Source organism: Heterodontus francisci, chromosome 20 (genome assembly GCF_036365525.1).
Source record: "Heterodontus francisci isolate sHetFra1 chromosome 20, sHetFra1.hap1, whole genome shotgun sequence".
In the NCBI taxonomy this organism is placed as follows: domain Eukaryota; kingdom Metazoa; phylum Chordata; class Chondrichthyes; order Heterodontiformes; family Heterodontidae; genus Heterodontus; species Heterodontus francisci.
Window position 1 is genome coordinate 85,620,129 of NC_090390.1, and position 15,242 is coordinate 85,635,370.

The 15,242-nt window shown below is 43.4% G+C and overlaps 1 protein-coding gene across 3 annotated transcripts in view; it reads right to left on the minus strand.

The window, feature by feature from the left end:
- The window catches only part of prom2 (prominin 2), a 146,541-nt gene that overhangs the window by 16,853 nt on the left and 114,446 nt on the right, over positions 1 to 15,242 (minus strand). For all 3 annotated transcript variants that reach the window (XM_068053172.1, XM_068053173.1, XM_068053171.1), the window contains exons 17-19: positions 14,785 to 14,856; positions 12,990 to 13,079; positions 3,760 to 3,813 (exon numbers count right to left, since the gene is read on the minus strand). In XM_068053172.1, the coding sequence (XP_067909273.1) occupies positions 3,760 to 3,813; positions 12,990 to 13,079; positions 14,785 to 14,856 (216 nt within the window). The remainder of the gene's footprint in view (positions 1 to 3,759; positions 3,814 to 12,989; positions 13,080 to 14,784; positions 14,857 to 15,242) is intronic.

The window sequence follows — 15,242 nt, forward strand, 5'->3', positions numbered from 1 at the left end:
TTTTCTGAATGGAGGGATGTGACTAGTGGTGTTCTGTAGGGATCAGTGCTGGGACCTTTGCTGTTTGTAGTATATATAAATGATTTGGAGGAAGATGTAGCTGGTCTGATTAGTAAGTTTGTGGACGACACAAAGGTTGGTGGAGTTGCGGACAGTGATGAGGATTGTCAGAGGATACAGCAGGATATAGATCGGTTGGAGACTTGGGCGGAGAAATGGCAGATGGAGTTTAATCCGGACAAATGTGAGGTAATGCATTTTGGAAGGTCTAATGCAGGTGGGAAGTATACAGTAAATGGCAGAACCCTCAGGAGTATTGACAGGCAGAGAGATCTGGGCGTACAGGTCCACAGGTCACTGAAAGTGGCAACGCAGGGGAATAAGGTAGTCAAGAAGGCATACGGCATGCTTGCCTTCATCGGTCGGGGCATAGAGTATAAAAATTGGCAAGTCATGCTGCAGCTGTACGGAACTTTAGTTAGGCCACACTTAGAATATTGCGTGCAATTCTGGTCGCCACACTACCAGAAGGGCGTGGAGGCTTTGGAGAGGGTACAGAAGAGGTTTACCAGGATGTTGCCTGGTCTGGAGGGCATTAGCTATGAGGAGAGGTTGGATAAACCCGGATTGTTTTCACTGGAATGACGGAGGTGGTGGGGTGACATGATAGAGGTTTACAAAGTTATGAGCGGCATGGACAGAGTGGATAGTCAGAAGCTTTTTCCCAGGGTGGAAGAGTCAGTCACTAGGGGACATAGGTTTAAGGTGAGAGGGGCAAAGTTTAGAGGGGATGTGCGAGGCAAATTCTTTACACAGAGGGTGGTGAGTGCCAGGAACTTGCTGCCGGGGGAGGTGGTGGAAGCAGGTACGATAGCGACGTTTAAGAGGCATCTTGACAAATACATTAATAGGATGGGAATAGACGGATAGGGTCCCCGGAAGTGCAGAAGGTTTTCGTTTAGTCAGGCATCAAGATCGGTGCAGGCTTGGAGGGCCGAATGGCCTATTCCTGTGCTGTACTGTTCTTTGTAATTTGTTCTTATAACAGAAAGTGTATATTCATTAATGCAGTCACTGTATATAACTGTCACTATATATAACAGAGGCTATATACAATACAGCATGTGTAACAGACACCAAGTGTATATATATATAGTCTGTAACTATATATATGGACAATATATTTAGAACAAAGAACAAAGAACAGTACAGCACAGGAACAGGCCATTCGGCCCTCCAAGCCTGCGCTGATCCTGATGCCTGTCTAAACTAAAACCTGCTGCACTTCGGGGGTCCGTATCTGTCTATTCCCATCCTATTCATGTATTTGTCAAGATGCCTCTTAAAACGTCATTATCGTACCTGCTTCCACCACCTCCCCCGGCAGCAAGTTCTAGGCACTCACCACCCTCTGTGTAAAAAACTTGCCTCGCACATCGCCTCTAAACTTTGCCCCTCGCACCTTAAACCTATGTCCCCTAATAATTGACTCTTCCACCCTTGGAAAAAGCTTCTGACTATCCACTCTGTCCATGCCACTCATAACTTTGTAAACGTCTATCATGTTGCCCCTCCACCTCCGTCGTTCCAGTGAAAACAATCCGAGTTTATCTAACCTCTCCTCATAGCTAATGCCCTCCAGACCAGGCAACATCCTGGTAAACCTCTTCTGTACCCTCTCCAAAGCCTCCACGCCCTTCTGGTAGTGTGGCGACCAAAATTGCACGCAACATTCTAAGCGTGGCCTAACTAAAGTTCTGTACAGCTGCAGCATGACTTGCCAATTTTTATACTCTATGCCTCGACCGATGAAGGCAAGCATGCCGTATGCCTTCTTGACTACCTTATCCACCTGCGTTGCCACTTTCAGTGACATGTTGACCTGTACGCCCAGATCTCTCTGCCTGTCAATACTCCTAAGGGTTCTGCCATTTATTGTATACTTCCCACCTGTATTAGATCTTCCAAAATGCATTACCTCACATCTGTCCGGATTAAACTCCATCTGCCATTTCTCCGCCCAAGTCTCCAACCGATCTATATCCTGCTGTATCCTGACAATCCTCATCACTATCCGCAACTCCACCAACCTTTGTGTCGTCCGCAAACTTTCTAATCAGACCAGCTACATTTTCCTCCAAATCATTTATATATACTACAAACAGCAAAGGTCCCAACACTGATTCCTGCGGAACACCACTAGTCACAGCCCTCCATTCAGAAAAGCACCCTTCCACTGCTACCCTCCGTCTTCTATGACCGAGCCAATTCTGTATCCATCTTGCCAGCTCACCTCTGATCCCGTGTGATTTCACAGTTTGTACCAGTCTGCCATGAGGGACCTTGTCAAAGGCTTTACTGAAGTCCATATAGATAACATCCACTGCCCTTCGTCACTTCCTCAAAAAACTCAATCAAATTAGTGAGACACGACCTCCCCTTCACAAAACCATGCTGCCACTCGCTAATAAGCTCATTTGTTTCCAAATGGGAGTAAAACCTGTCCCGAAGAATCCTCTCTAATAATTTCCCTACCACTGATGTAAGGCTCACCGGCCTATAATTTCCTGGATTATCCTTGCTCCCCTTAAAAAAATCTACACATCCTCAACAACAATTTGCATTCCAAGGCACTTCACAGAGCATAATCAGACAATAACGGACACCGGAACAGTTAACAGGACTATCCCATGTGAATCCTGGCCTCCTCCCCTCGTTCAGGATGGCAATTCCATAGCCGCAGTGTCCCTGTAAGTCTCTCTGAATGTCTTTGGATGGAACACAATGGAAAAACAAAGAGTGCTGTCGAGGAAGGGCTATCCCAGCACTCATTGTGTTCGTGAAAGCTCTCTATTAAAATTACAGACTCTGCAGGATTCTTTGCAGTTACCTGAAGACAGGACTCGATTGTTAAAAAAGACTCACATTTATATAGCAGCTTTCACAACCACCAGTCAACTCAAATCACTTTACAGCCAATGAAATACTTTTGAAGTTTTCTAACGTTTCAACAATAACTGAGTAATCTCAATGCCTCAGAGTATCTGCATCAATGGAAATAAGGAAGTGAATTCCAATTATTTAATACTCTGGTTAGACCACTCCTTGAATAGTCTGTCCAGCTCTGCTGACTGAAGCAACAGTGGATGGAGGAGGGGGACATTCTAGCATTGGAGGCAGTATAGAGAAGAGCCAAAAGGCTGATTCCCATTGTCTAGATCTGAGTCATGAGGAAATTCTACAGAAAATTCTGCTTAGTAGTCTTGAAAACAGTTGTTTGCGAGGTGACCTCATAGAGTTGTGTATATTTATATATATATATATATATATACACATTGCAAGAAAGGGATGAGGCAAAAGAGGAAAATTTGGGATTTTTATCAAGAAATTCCCCTTTATATAAAAATTGATCAATATGTGGAAGGATATATCCTGGAATCATTTAACACAGGCAATAGGGACTGTCTGAATTGATGAATTAAGGTGGGCTGAACGGTGTCCTTTAAACATTTTGTGATCATGTAATTTAACAATATCGTAATCACAAGACATTTTCGAATGAGGCCCTGTTCACCCATGTGATGATGCAGCTTGGTAACTCAGCTAGTCGTCAGGCTCCTAGCTGAACATCTCAAACGATGCATTTACTCAACCTTGACAGCTGTGGGCTGGCGGGTAAAGTGTAGAGGAGAACAGTAGCTGGAGTAAGAAGTAACATCAGTAAAACAACAAAGAAATAGCTTCAAACAAATGGTGTACCTCGTTCTGTGAAGTGTTTCTCTGAAGATACCAGATGTTTTTTTTCAACATTTCCTATTAAACCAAAAACCAAACACAGTCAATAAAACCCATCACAGGAATCATTCAATTTCTGGCCCATGAGAGGGAATTTCTCTCCCCATTTTTGGCCTGTTTTTCCCCTCTTCATGGCACTGACTCGACAAAGGGAATAGTTCAGGGAGTCTCCAGTAGCTCCCCCATGTTTCCACTCTTCAAGTGTGAGTCTGGACTGTTGACAGAATATGAGGTATGGGGAGTCCAATCCTGTCCTAACCCAGTCTCCATACACATGTTTATATCAGCAGGGGTCACTGGAAAATGATCAGGTTTGGGAGCTCTGGCTGATTTCCCCCTCCTTAAACCATAGGAATAGAGGAATTGTTGGACAAAAGAAAGACCAAGGTTCATCGAGTTTGCTGTCTATCATTCTGGTGGTCTCATTGATAATGGAGTTATTAAATAATAACAGCAATCTATCTCTATCAATGAGTCTCCAACAGACACTGACGTTAGGTGAGGAAAACCCCCAGTGGTGGACAGCTTTGAAAACCATATGATCAAAATCACCTGTTCTTCCCAAGCACAGCACACTCACCACATCTCATGTCTCAAATTACTCAGATACTGGATTCCCAAAATGTTATTTTCTGAAAGAAAACTATCTACTTTACACTTGAATGCATCAATATTGTCTGCTTTCACATTTTCCCTCGGGAGTCTGTTGCATAGATTTTTTAAAATTCATTCATGGGATGTGAGCATCGCTGGCAAGGCCAGCATTTATTGCTCATCCCTAAAAGACCTTGAGAAAATGGTGGTGAGCCGCCTTCTTAAACCTCTGCAGTCCATCTCGTCTAGGTACAGTGCTGTTAGGGAGGGAGTTCCAGGATTTTGACCCAGTGACAGTGAAGGAAGGGCAATAGACTTCCAAGTCACGATGGTATGTGACTTGGAGTGAAAGCACTAATAAAATACAATTAAAGCACTATTAAAGCACTATTAAAGAACTATTAAAGCACTGTTATGTGGGGACCTGGGTGGGGACTAAGAGTTGGAACTGAGGAGTTAAAGGATGGGAGAGAGCCTCCAGTGAAGTCTCCGCCAACAAAAGCAACATCTCCACAGTGACATCACAACCAGGGAAGGAGCCGATCAGTGAATAGCTGGTAAGTGTTTCTAGTTAAAGTAAAGGCATGGCAGGGAACCTCAGCCCATGGAATTCACATCCTATGCCATGTGGAAATCCTGGACACTTCTCGTGGCCTGGCCAACCACATGTGCAGGAAGTGTCACCAGCTTCAGCAGCTCGAGCTCCGGGATTCAGAGCTTGAGTGGCAGCTGGAGTCACTATGGGACATCCATGAGGCTGAGAGCTTCATGGATAGCACGTTTCTGGAGGTTGTTGCCCTGCAGCTTAAAAATGTGCAGAGAAGGAATGGGAGATCACGAGAAGGACAAGGAGGACCAGATAGGCAAGGCAAGGATCTCATGCGTCTCACTCTCCAACTAGTATTCAGTTCTGAATATGGGTGACAGTAATGGTTCCTCTGGGAAATGCAGGCAGTGCCAAGTCTACGGGACCACGGGTGGCTCAGCTGCATTGGGCGGCAGGAGGGTGCGGGAAGGATGAAGGGTGGAAGAGCAGTAGTGGTAGGGGATTTGATAGTGAGGGGAACAGACAGACATTTCTGCAGCCACAGACATGACTCCAGGATGGTATGTTGTCTCCCTAGTGCCAGGTTAAGGATGTCACGGAGTGGTTGCAGGATTCTGAGGGGGTGAACAGTCAGCGGTCATGGTCCATATCGGCGCCAATTGCATAGGCAGAAAGGGGGATGAGGTCCTGCAGGATAAGTTTAAGGAGCTAGAGAAGAGATTGAAAATCTCCGGATTAGTCCCAGTGCCACATTCTAGTAAATACAGAAATAGGAAGATAGAGCTGGAGAGATGCTGCAGGAGAGAGGGCTTTAGATTCCTGAGACATTGGGACCACTTCTGGGGGAAATAGGACCTGTGCAAGCCAGAGGGGTTGCACCTCAACAGGACCAGAACCAATATCCTTGCAGGGGGCTTTGCTAGTGCTGTTTGGAAGGGTTTAAACTGGCTTGGCAGGGAGATGGAAACCTAAGAGAAGAATCAGAATGGAGAAAAGAAAAGTTGGTATTTGAAAGACGGAACATTAACCTGCGTGCTTGGAAGGCAATGGAAACAAAGGCTAGAAAATAGACAACAAAGGAGTTTGCAGTTCTAAATGGTATGTACATCAATGCAAGAAGTCTAGGGAATAAGGCAGATGAGCTGAGAGCACAGATTGACACATGGGAGTATGACATTATAGCTATTACTGAGACATGGCTGAAAGAATGACAGCTCAGCATTCCTGATTACAGGGTTTACAGATGAGATAGAGAGGGGGATATAAAAAGGAGGGAGGTCGCAATATTGACAGGAGCAACAATTCTAGGAACATAGGAAATAGAAGCAGGAGTAGGCCCCTCAAGCTTGCTCCACGTTTTAAGTAGATCATGGCTGATCTTCTATTCAACGCTGTCTTCCTGCACTATCCCCATATTCTTTGATATCTTTAATGTCTAGAAATATATTGATCTCTGTCTTGAATATACTCCATGACTGAGCCTCGAGTCCTCTAGGGTAGAGAATTCCAAAGATTCACCACCCTCTGAGTGAAGGAATTCCTCCTCATCTCTGTCCTAAAATGGCCTACCTCTTATTCTGAAACTGTGACCACATTCTCGTTCCCTACTTTCTTAAACAGTACGATTACATTTGCTACCTTTCAATCTGCAGGAACCGTTCCAGAATCTATAGAATTTTGGAAGATGATCACGGACACATTCACTATCTCTACAGCCACCTCTTTCAACACTCTGGGATGTAAATCATCAGGTCCAGGGGATTTATCAACTTTCGGTCCCATTAATTAGCCTGCCCTACTCTCAGCACTCCATGAACTGCTTTGCCTGTGTTGGGATGAGGGAGCAGTACCACAGGACGTGCGCGATGCCAATATCATCACCCTCTATAAGAACAAGGGTGACCGCGGTGACTACAACAACTACCATAGAATCTCCCTGCTCAGCATAGTGGGGATAGTCTTCGCTCGAGTCATTTTAAACAGACTCCAGAAGCTGGCTGAGCGTGTCTACCCTGAGGCACAGTGTGGCTGTCGAGCAGAGAGATCCACCATTGATATGCTGTTCTCCCTTCGCCAGCTACAGGAGAAATCCCGTGAACAACAGATGCCCCTCTACCTTGCTTTCATAGATCTCACCAAAGCCTTTGACCTCGTCAGCAGACGTGGTCTCTTCAGACTACTAAAAAAGATCTGATGTCCACCAAAGCTACTAAGTATCATCATCTCATTCCATGACAATATGAAAGGCACAATTCAGCACAGCAGTGCCTCATCATACCCCTTTCCTATCTTGAGTGGCGTGAAACGGCTGTGTTCTCGCACCTACACTGTTTGGGATCTTCTTCTCCCTGCTGCTCTCACATGCGTTCAAGTCTTCAGAAGAAGGTAGTTTCCTCCACACAAGATCGGGTGGCAGGTTGTTCAACCTTGCCTGTATTAGAGCGAAGACCAAAGTACGGAAGGTCCTCATCAGGGAACTCCTCTTTGCTGACGATGCTGCATTAACATCTCACACTGAAGAGTGTCTGCAGAGACTCATCGACAGGATTTCAGTTGCCTGCAACGAATTTGGCCTAACCATCAGCCTCACGAAAACGAACATCATGGGATAGGACGTCAGAAATCTCCATCCATCAATATCGGCGACCACGCTCTGGAAGTGGTTCAAGAGTTCACCTACCTAGGCTCAACTATCACCAGTAACCTGTCTCTCAATGCAGAAATCAATAAGCGCATGGGAAAGGCGTCCGCTGCTATGTCCAGACTGGCCAAGAGGGTATGGGAAAATGACACACTGACACGGAACACAAAAGCCCGAGTGTATCAAGCATGTGTCCTCAGTACCTTGCTCTACGGCAGCGAGGCCTGGACAACGTATGTCAGCCAAGAGCAACATCTCAACTCATTCCATCTTCGCTGCCTCCGGAGAATCCTTGGCATCAGGTGGCAGGACCGTATCTCCAACACAAAAGTCCTCGAGGCGGCCAACATCCCCAGCATATACACCCTATTGAGCCAGTGGCACTTGAGATGGCTTGGCCATGTGAGCCACATGGAAGATGGCAGGATCCCCAAAGACGCTTTGTACAGCGAGCTTGTCACTGGTATCAGACCCACCGGCTGTCCATGTCTCTGCTTTAAAGACATCTGTAAACGCGACATGAAGTCCTGTGACATTGACCACAAGTCGTGGGAGTCAGTTGCCAGTCATCGGCAGAGCTGTCGGACAGCCATAAAGGCAGTGCTAAAGAGTGGTGAGTCGAAGAGACTTAGCAGTTGGCAGGAAAAAAGACAGAAGTGCAAGGGGAGAGCCAACTGTGTAACAGCCCCGACAACCAATTTTATCTGCAGCGCCTTTAGAATTGGCCTTTATAGCCACTCCAGGCGCTGCTCCACAAACCACTGACCACCTCTAGGCGCTTACCCATTGTCTCTCGAGACAAGGAGGCCAAAGAGAGAGAAATTTCTCCAGTACTACTTTTTTTTCAGTTCCTCATTCTCACTGGTCCCTTGGTTCTCTAGTATTCCTGGGAAGTTTTTGGTATCTTCCGCTGTGAAGACAGACGCAAAATATTTGTTTAGTTTCTCTGCCATTTCCTTATTCTCCATTATAAATTCTCCTGTCACTGGCTGAAGTGGGCCCACATTTGTCTTTACTAATCTTTTTTTTCTTTTTACATACCTATAGAGGCTTTTACAGTCTGTTTTTATATTTCTCGTTAGTTTATTTTCATATTATGTTTTCTCTTTCGTTATCAGTTTCTTGGTCCTCCTTTGTTGAATTCTCAAATTCTCCCAATCCTCAGGCTTACTACTTTTTTGGCAACTTTATAAGCCTCTTCCTTTGATTTAATAAAATCTTCAACTTCTCTTGTTAGCTATGGTTGGATCACCTTTCCTGTTGGGTTTTTGTGTCTCAAAGGAATGTAAATTTGTTGTAAACCATTTATTAATTCTTTAATGCTGGACATTGTTTGTCTACTTTCATACCTTTTACTGGGGTTTCCCAACTACCACATCCAATTTGCTCCTCATACCTTCGTAGTTTCCTTTGTTTAGATGTAAGACCCTATTTTCAGATTGAACTACATTATTTTCAAACCTAATGTAAAATTCTATAATATTATGGTCACTCCTTCCTAGCGGCTCTTTTACAATGAGGTTATTAATTAGCCCTTTCGCATTGCACAATACTAGATCTAAAATAGCCCATTCTCTAGTTGGTTCATCAACATACTGTTCTAGAAAACCATCTTGTATACATTCCAGGAATTCGTCCTCCCCTGCATTAGTGCTAATTAGGTTTACCCAGTCTATATGTAAATTGAAATCCCCCATGATTATTATATTACCTTTGTTGTATGCAACTCTAGTTTCCTTCTTTAAACTATGCCCTACATTACCACTACTGTTTGGTGGCCTATAAACAACTCCTACTATTGTTTTACTGCTACTTGCTGATTCTTCGCACCATCCAAACTGATTCTACATCTTGATCTTCCGATCTAAGATCCTCTCTCACTAATGTACTGATGTCATCGTGCAGACGCGATGGGCTGAATGGCCTCCTTCCATGCTGTAAATTTCCATGATTCTACGATGTGCTCACAAGAGGTACTCTCCTCTCTTCACTTTGGCTACTGTTTCTCCTGCTAATCAAGGTTTATTGGAGGCCAGATATAGGCAACTGACTCCTTACTATCTCTGGAGACCTGACAGCAGCTCATGGGGTTAAACGGGGACCCTTCTGATCCTTTACATTACAATGGGTAAAGTGCAAGCAGCAGCCTTATTACAACAACAACTTGCATTTATATAATGTCTTTAACATAGTAAATCATCCCAAGATGCTTCACAGGAATGATACCAGACAAAATTTGAGCCACATGAGGAGACATTAGTACAATAAACAAAAGCTTGGTCAAAGAGATAGCTTTTAAGGAGCATCTTAAAAGTGTTACAATCACCTGGTTCCAGGTTTATATTAATTTTCGAGAGGTAACTTTTAATTTGGGAATTGATTTTTTTTTAATGCACGACAAATGCTGGCAAACAAACCTAAGATGGTTATATACAAGAAACACAAGAATTAGGAGCAGGAGTAGACCATACGGCCCATTGAGCCTGCTCCGCCATTCAATACGATCATGGCTGATCTTAGGCTTCATTTCCACTTTCCCACCGATTCACCATATCCCTTGATTCCCTCAAAGACCAAAAATCTGTCTATCCCAGCCTTAAATATATTCAATGATGGAGCATCCACAACCCGCTGGGGTAGAGAATTCCACAGATTCACAACCCTTTGCGTGAAGCAATTTCTCCTCATCTCAGTCCTGAATAATTGGCCCCTTATCCTGAGACTGTATCCCCATGTTTTAGATTCCCCGACCAGCAGTAACAATCTCTCAGTGTCTACCCTATCCAGCCCCTTCAAAATCTTGTCTGTTTCAATGAGATCACCTCTCATTCTTTTAGACTCCAGAGAATATAGGTTCAATTTACTTGGCCTCTCATCATAGGTCAACCCACTCAACTCAGGGACCAATTTAGTGAACTTTCACTGCCTCCAGTGCAAGTATATCCATTCTTAAATGTGAAGACCAAATCTGCTCACAGTATTCCAGATGTGGTCTCACCAAAACCCTGTACAATTGTAGTGAGACTTCCTTATTCCTGTACTCCAATTCCTTTGTGATAAAGGCTAATATGCCATTTGCCTTCCTAATTGCTTGTTGTACCTGCATGTTAACTTTTTGCATTCATTGTACAAGCACACCCAAGTCTCCTTGAACATCAACATATACAAGTTTTACACCTTTTAAAAAATATTCTGTTTTTCTATTCTTACCACCAAAATGAATAACTTCAACATTCCCTACATTATACTCCATCTGCCATCTTGTTCCCCACTCACTTAACCTGTCTATATCTCTTTGCAGCCTCTCTGTGTCCTCCCCACAGCTTACCTTTCCACCTACCTTTGTATCATCAGAAAACATTACTCTCAGTCTCTTCATCTAGGTCATTAATATAGATTGTTAATAGCTGAGGCCCCAGCACCGATCCTTGCGGCACTCCACTATTCACTGCCTGTCAACTTGAAAATCTCTCATTTATGCCCACTCTTTGCTTCCTGTCCATTAACCAATCCTCTATCCATGCTAATATGTTACCCCAACTCCATGAGCCCTTATCATGCCTATTAACCTTTGGTGTGACACCTTATCGAATGCCTTTTGGGAATCCAGGTATACCACATCTACTGGTTCCCCTTTATCTACCCTACTAGTTACATCCTCAAAAAACTCTAATAAATTTGTCAAACAGGATCTGCCTTTGGTAAAACCATGTTGACTGGTTCTAATCATACTATGCTTTTCTAAGTGCATTGTTAAGATTTCTCTAATAAAAGATAAATAGTTATAAATAGTTACAAATCAAAGGGTGGCCCAATGTTTACTTAGTAAGGTCATAATGGGAAGTGTGAAGACCCTACACAATGGGAACCTTTCTGATCTTCTTGATGAAGATGGTGTGTCTGCAGCTGCCATCATCAGGAATTTAAATTATTCATATGATTTCCCAGAACAAAGAAGATTTATAGTTCAAAAATGTCTCCATGAGTGCTTACAGAAACAGAGTTAGAGAGGTGAGAGCCAAGAAACCACAGGTGGGCTCATTTAGTTGGGCAGTTGGAAGCAGGAAGTTTAGAAGAAATTGCTCTGTCCTTGTTAGCAATATCAATTACTCATGTGGATGTCAGAAATCAAAGAGTTTTTTTGGGAGTTGGGGAGGTAATTAGCTTAAATTGCTATCTGGGACATCCCACATATCTTGCTATGGAGAAAGATGATGCAGGGGGTTCGGTAAGTGTTTTGATTTCTGTGTCCTTGCTGACATAGTCAGTTGGCTCTTAGACAAGCAGCTGGCTTTTAGAAGTCAGTTCGATTCAAGAGCAAAGAGGCCATCAGGAACCTGGGCCATTTCTGTTTTGAGGCAGGCCCGTGCTCAAGCTGGGAAGTCCAGGTCCGGAAGGTGATCTCATACCTCAGAAGACAGTTGAGAAACTAAGGAATTGAAGTGAATTCCCAAGAGCTGTGGTATACTTTGGATTGGTCCAAGGAAAGGTGAACAAACCACCAATATCCTGTAATGTAAAGGGGACTCTTGGGGTGGAAATAACAGTCAAACAGAAGTGTTCTGTTGAGAGTTAGAGTTTAAAGCATTCATCTTCATGTTCTGTTAAGATTTTATGTTTAAAATATAAATGTTTCGAAATTGTAGTAAATTAGTCATGTTTTGCTTTGTTTCAATCTTGTACAATAAAGTTTTTTTGTTTGAACCATAAAATCTTGTAGAGTAATTCTTTCAGTAGTAACTGGAAATTCAAATTTCCCTTTTTAAAAGTTAATGGTTCATAATGGGATTGTAACAAAGAGAGGTGGAGAGGTTTAGGAATTTACAGAGCTTAGGGCCGAGGCAACTGAAGGCATGGTGGAACAACTAAAATCAGGGATGTGTAAGAGACCAGAATTGGAGGAGCTTAGCGGCTTTGGAGGGTTGGGGAGCTGGAGGACATTACAGAGATAGGGAGAGATGAGGCCATGGATGCATTTGAAGACAAGGATGAGAATTTTAAACTTGACATATTGCTGGACCAGGAGGCAATGTAGATCAGTGAGCGAGGGGGAGATAAATGAACAGGACTTGGTGTGAGTTAGGATACAGGCAGCAGAGTTTTGGGTAAGCTCTAGTATAAGTAGGGTGGAAAATGGGAGACTGGACAGGCTAGCATGAACATAGTCAAGTCTACAGTGTGAAAGCAGTTTCGGGCATATTTATGGAAAGAACAGGGACTGAGAAGAGAATGAGAAAGTAGGTAGGGTTGGTGTAGCATAAAAAGATGGGCTTCTTGGGTCCAATGGTTTTCCTGTTCCTAAGCATTCCAGTTCTTGACATTTTTGCCATGTTCATTGCTCAAGTGTTAAAATGTAGTTCCCATGCTGTGCCTGCAATATAAATATGTGAACATGTCCAGTGTAAAACTTACAATATTTGGCTTCATGTTGCTCTGGATCCAGCTGTTCAATTCCTTCAGGCTTGCTGCCTCTTTGTTTAGTTCAGTTTTGAATGGCTCTGGCTATAACACAATTATTGGACATGTGTTAATATGCACACTCAGCATCCGGTGACAGTCTTAATATGTGGCCCATTAAGGTGAGCCTCGTTAGCACTGAGAAGTGAGAAGTTTTCCCATTTCAGAGACCCAGCGATGACTGAATCAAGCCCCATCTTCCCTGTCAAACACTCCCAGGTCAGGCACAACAGGTTTGATGCAAAGCAAAGTTCCTTCTACACTGCCCAATCTAAGGTTGCCAACTTCTTTTATACATTCTCGAGATGTGGACATCTCTGGCAAGCCCTGTTGGCCTTCTTCTTGAACTGCTGGTAATGATTTGGTACAACTGAGTATCTCGCAGGCCACTTGAAAGGGCAATTAAAAAGCAACCTTTTTATAAGCCCAGACTGGAGGTAAGAATGGCAAGGTTGCTTATCCTAAAGGATGTTAGTGAACCAGTTAGGATTTTACGACAAGCCCACTTTTACTGATACCAGTTTCTTATTTAAATGTGATTCAAATTCTCAAACAGCAGTGGTGAGATTTGAACTCATCCTCTGGATTATGACTCTAAGTTTCTGGATTACCAGTCCAGTACTGCATCACTGTACCTGAGTATTCCAGGAAGTTTCATCACATGACCTCCCATTTCTAACTGCCCCACCCCCACACCCCCTATTGGCCACAACATGTCCATTTTTGCGGGGGTGCCTGACTGCTGCTGCTTCTTACATGTGGAGCCTCAGAGACTGTAACATTACCAGCACAATCGTACACTTTCCTCATACTGCTCTTTAATTTGTCAGTATTATATTGCTGGGACAGTAAATCACCACATCATTTAATTTAACACTATAAATTCTTTTATACAGTTTACTGGCAGCTCCCCCATGGCATTGCTCATTGCAAGTCAGCTATGTCATGGTTTTATGACAACAGGAGTGTTACAGCATTCTGTGCTTTGCGGCCTGTGTTATTCAGTACAGTTCAAGAAGCAGGAAAATTGCATGACTGCGTTTTAAACTAAACAGTCAAGTTTTGTGAATAGAAATATTTGGGAATATTTTGGAAATATAAATTATAGAGCAAAAAGTAGTAAGATTTGCCTTTATATAGCACCTTTCACGACCTCATGATGTCCCAAACGCTTTACAGCCAATTAAGTACTTTTTGAAGTGTAGTTACTGTTGTAATGTAGGAAACATGACAGCCAGTATGCGCACAGCAAGCTCCCACAAACAACAATGTGGCAATAACTAGACAATCTGTTTTAATGGAGTTGGTTGAGGGATAAATATTGGCCTGGACACAGGGAAGAACTCCCCTGCTCTTCTTCAAAATAGTGTCTTGGGATATTTTACATCCACCTGCATGAGCAGACAGGGCCTCAGTTCCACATCTCATCAGAACGACGGCACCTCTGACAGTGCAGCACTCCCTCAGTACTGCACTGGGAGTGTCAGACTTGATTTTGTGCTCAATTCTCTGGTGTGAGACTCAAACCAGTGTAGCAATAGTAGAGATATTCTGATGTAACCCATGTTGTACCAGATCTGGGACTGCTTCAGCTTGACATTGGAATACAAGGCAAATGTTCCAATCTACAGTGCTAACAAGTTTCACCACAATGAAAATTAAATTTGCCAAAATAAAATGTAATTGTAAAGAGAACAGAAAGATATGCCATCCATGGATTGTAGCATGAGTCGATTGTTGATGAACTTACCACAGTCTTTGAGAGGTTTTGTAGTTTTTCCTCGGTGACGTGCAATCCCACCTGAATTAGCGGAAGACCCAACTGAAAAACAGCAAGTGGAGAGTTAGGAGAGTAAGCACCAGCTAGTATCTAACCTGATGTATGTACATATTAAAACATTTCCTCAATGCTCCTTCCATGCCTATATTTCTAAATACAAATGACATAAGGGGATATGAGGATAGTGTTGGAAAAAGGCATTGTAGTGGATGATCAGCAATGATCATATTGAATGGCGGGGCAGGATGGATGGGCTGAATGGCCTACTCCTACTCCTATATTCCTATGTTCCATTGTGCCAATGTAACTCCAGCAGAAGTCCCATTTACTGTCTGAATGGGGTTCGCACTGAACTTACACCCAAGTTAGAGCAACGAAAGTGAGAAAAGTCCCTGAGAATGTTCTTGGCACTAAGTGTCTAGCTGCAA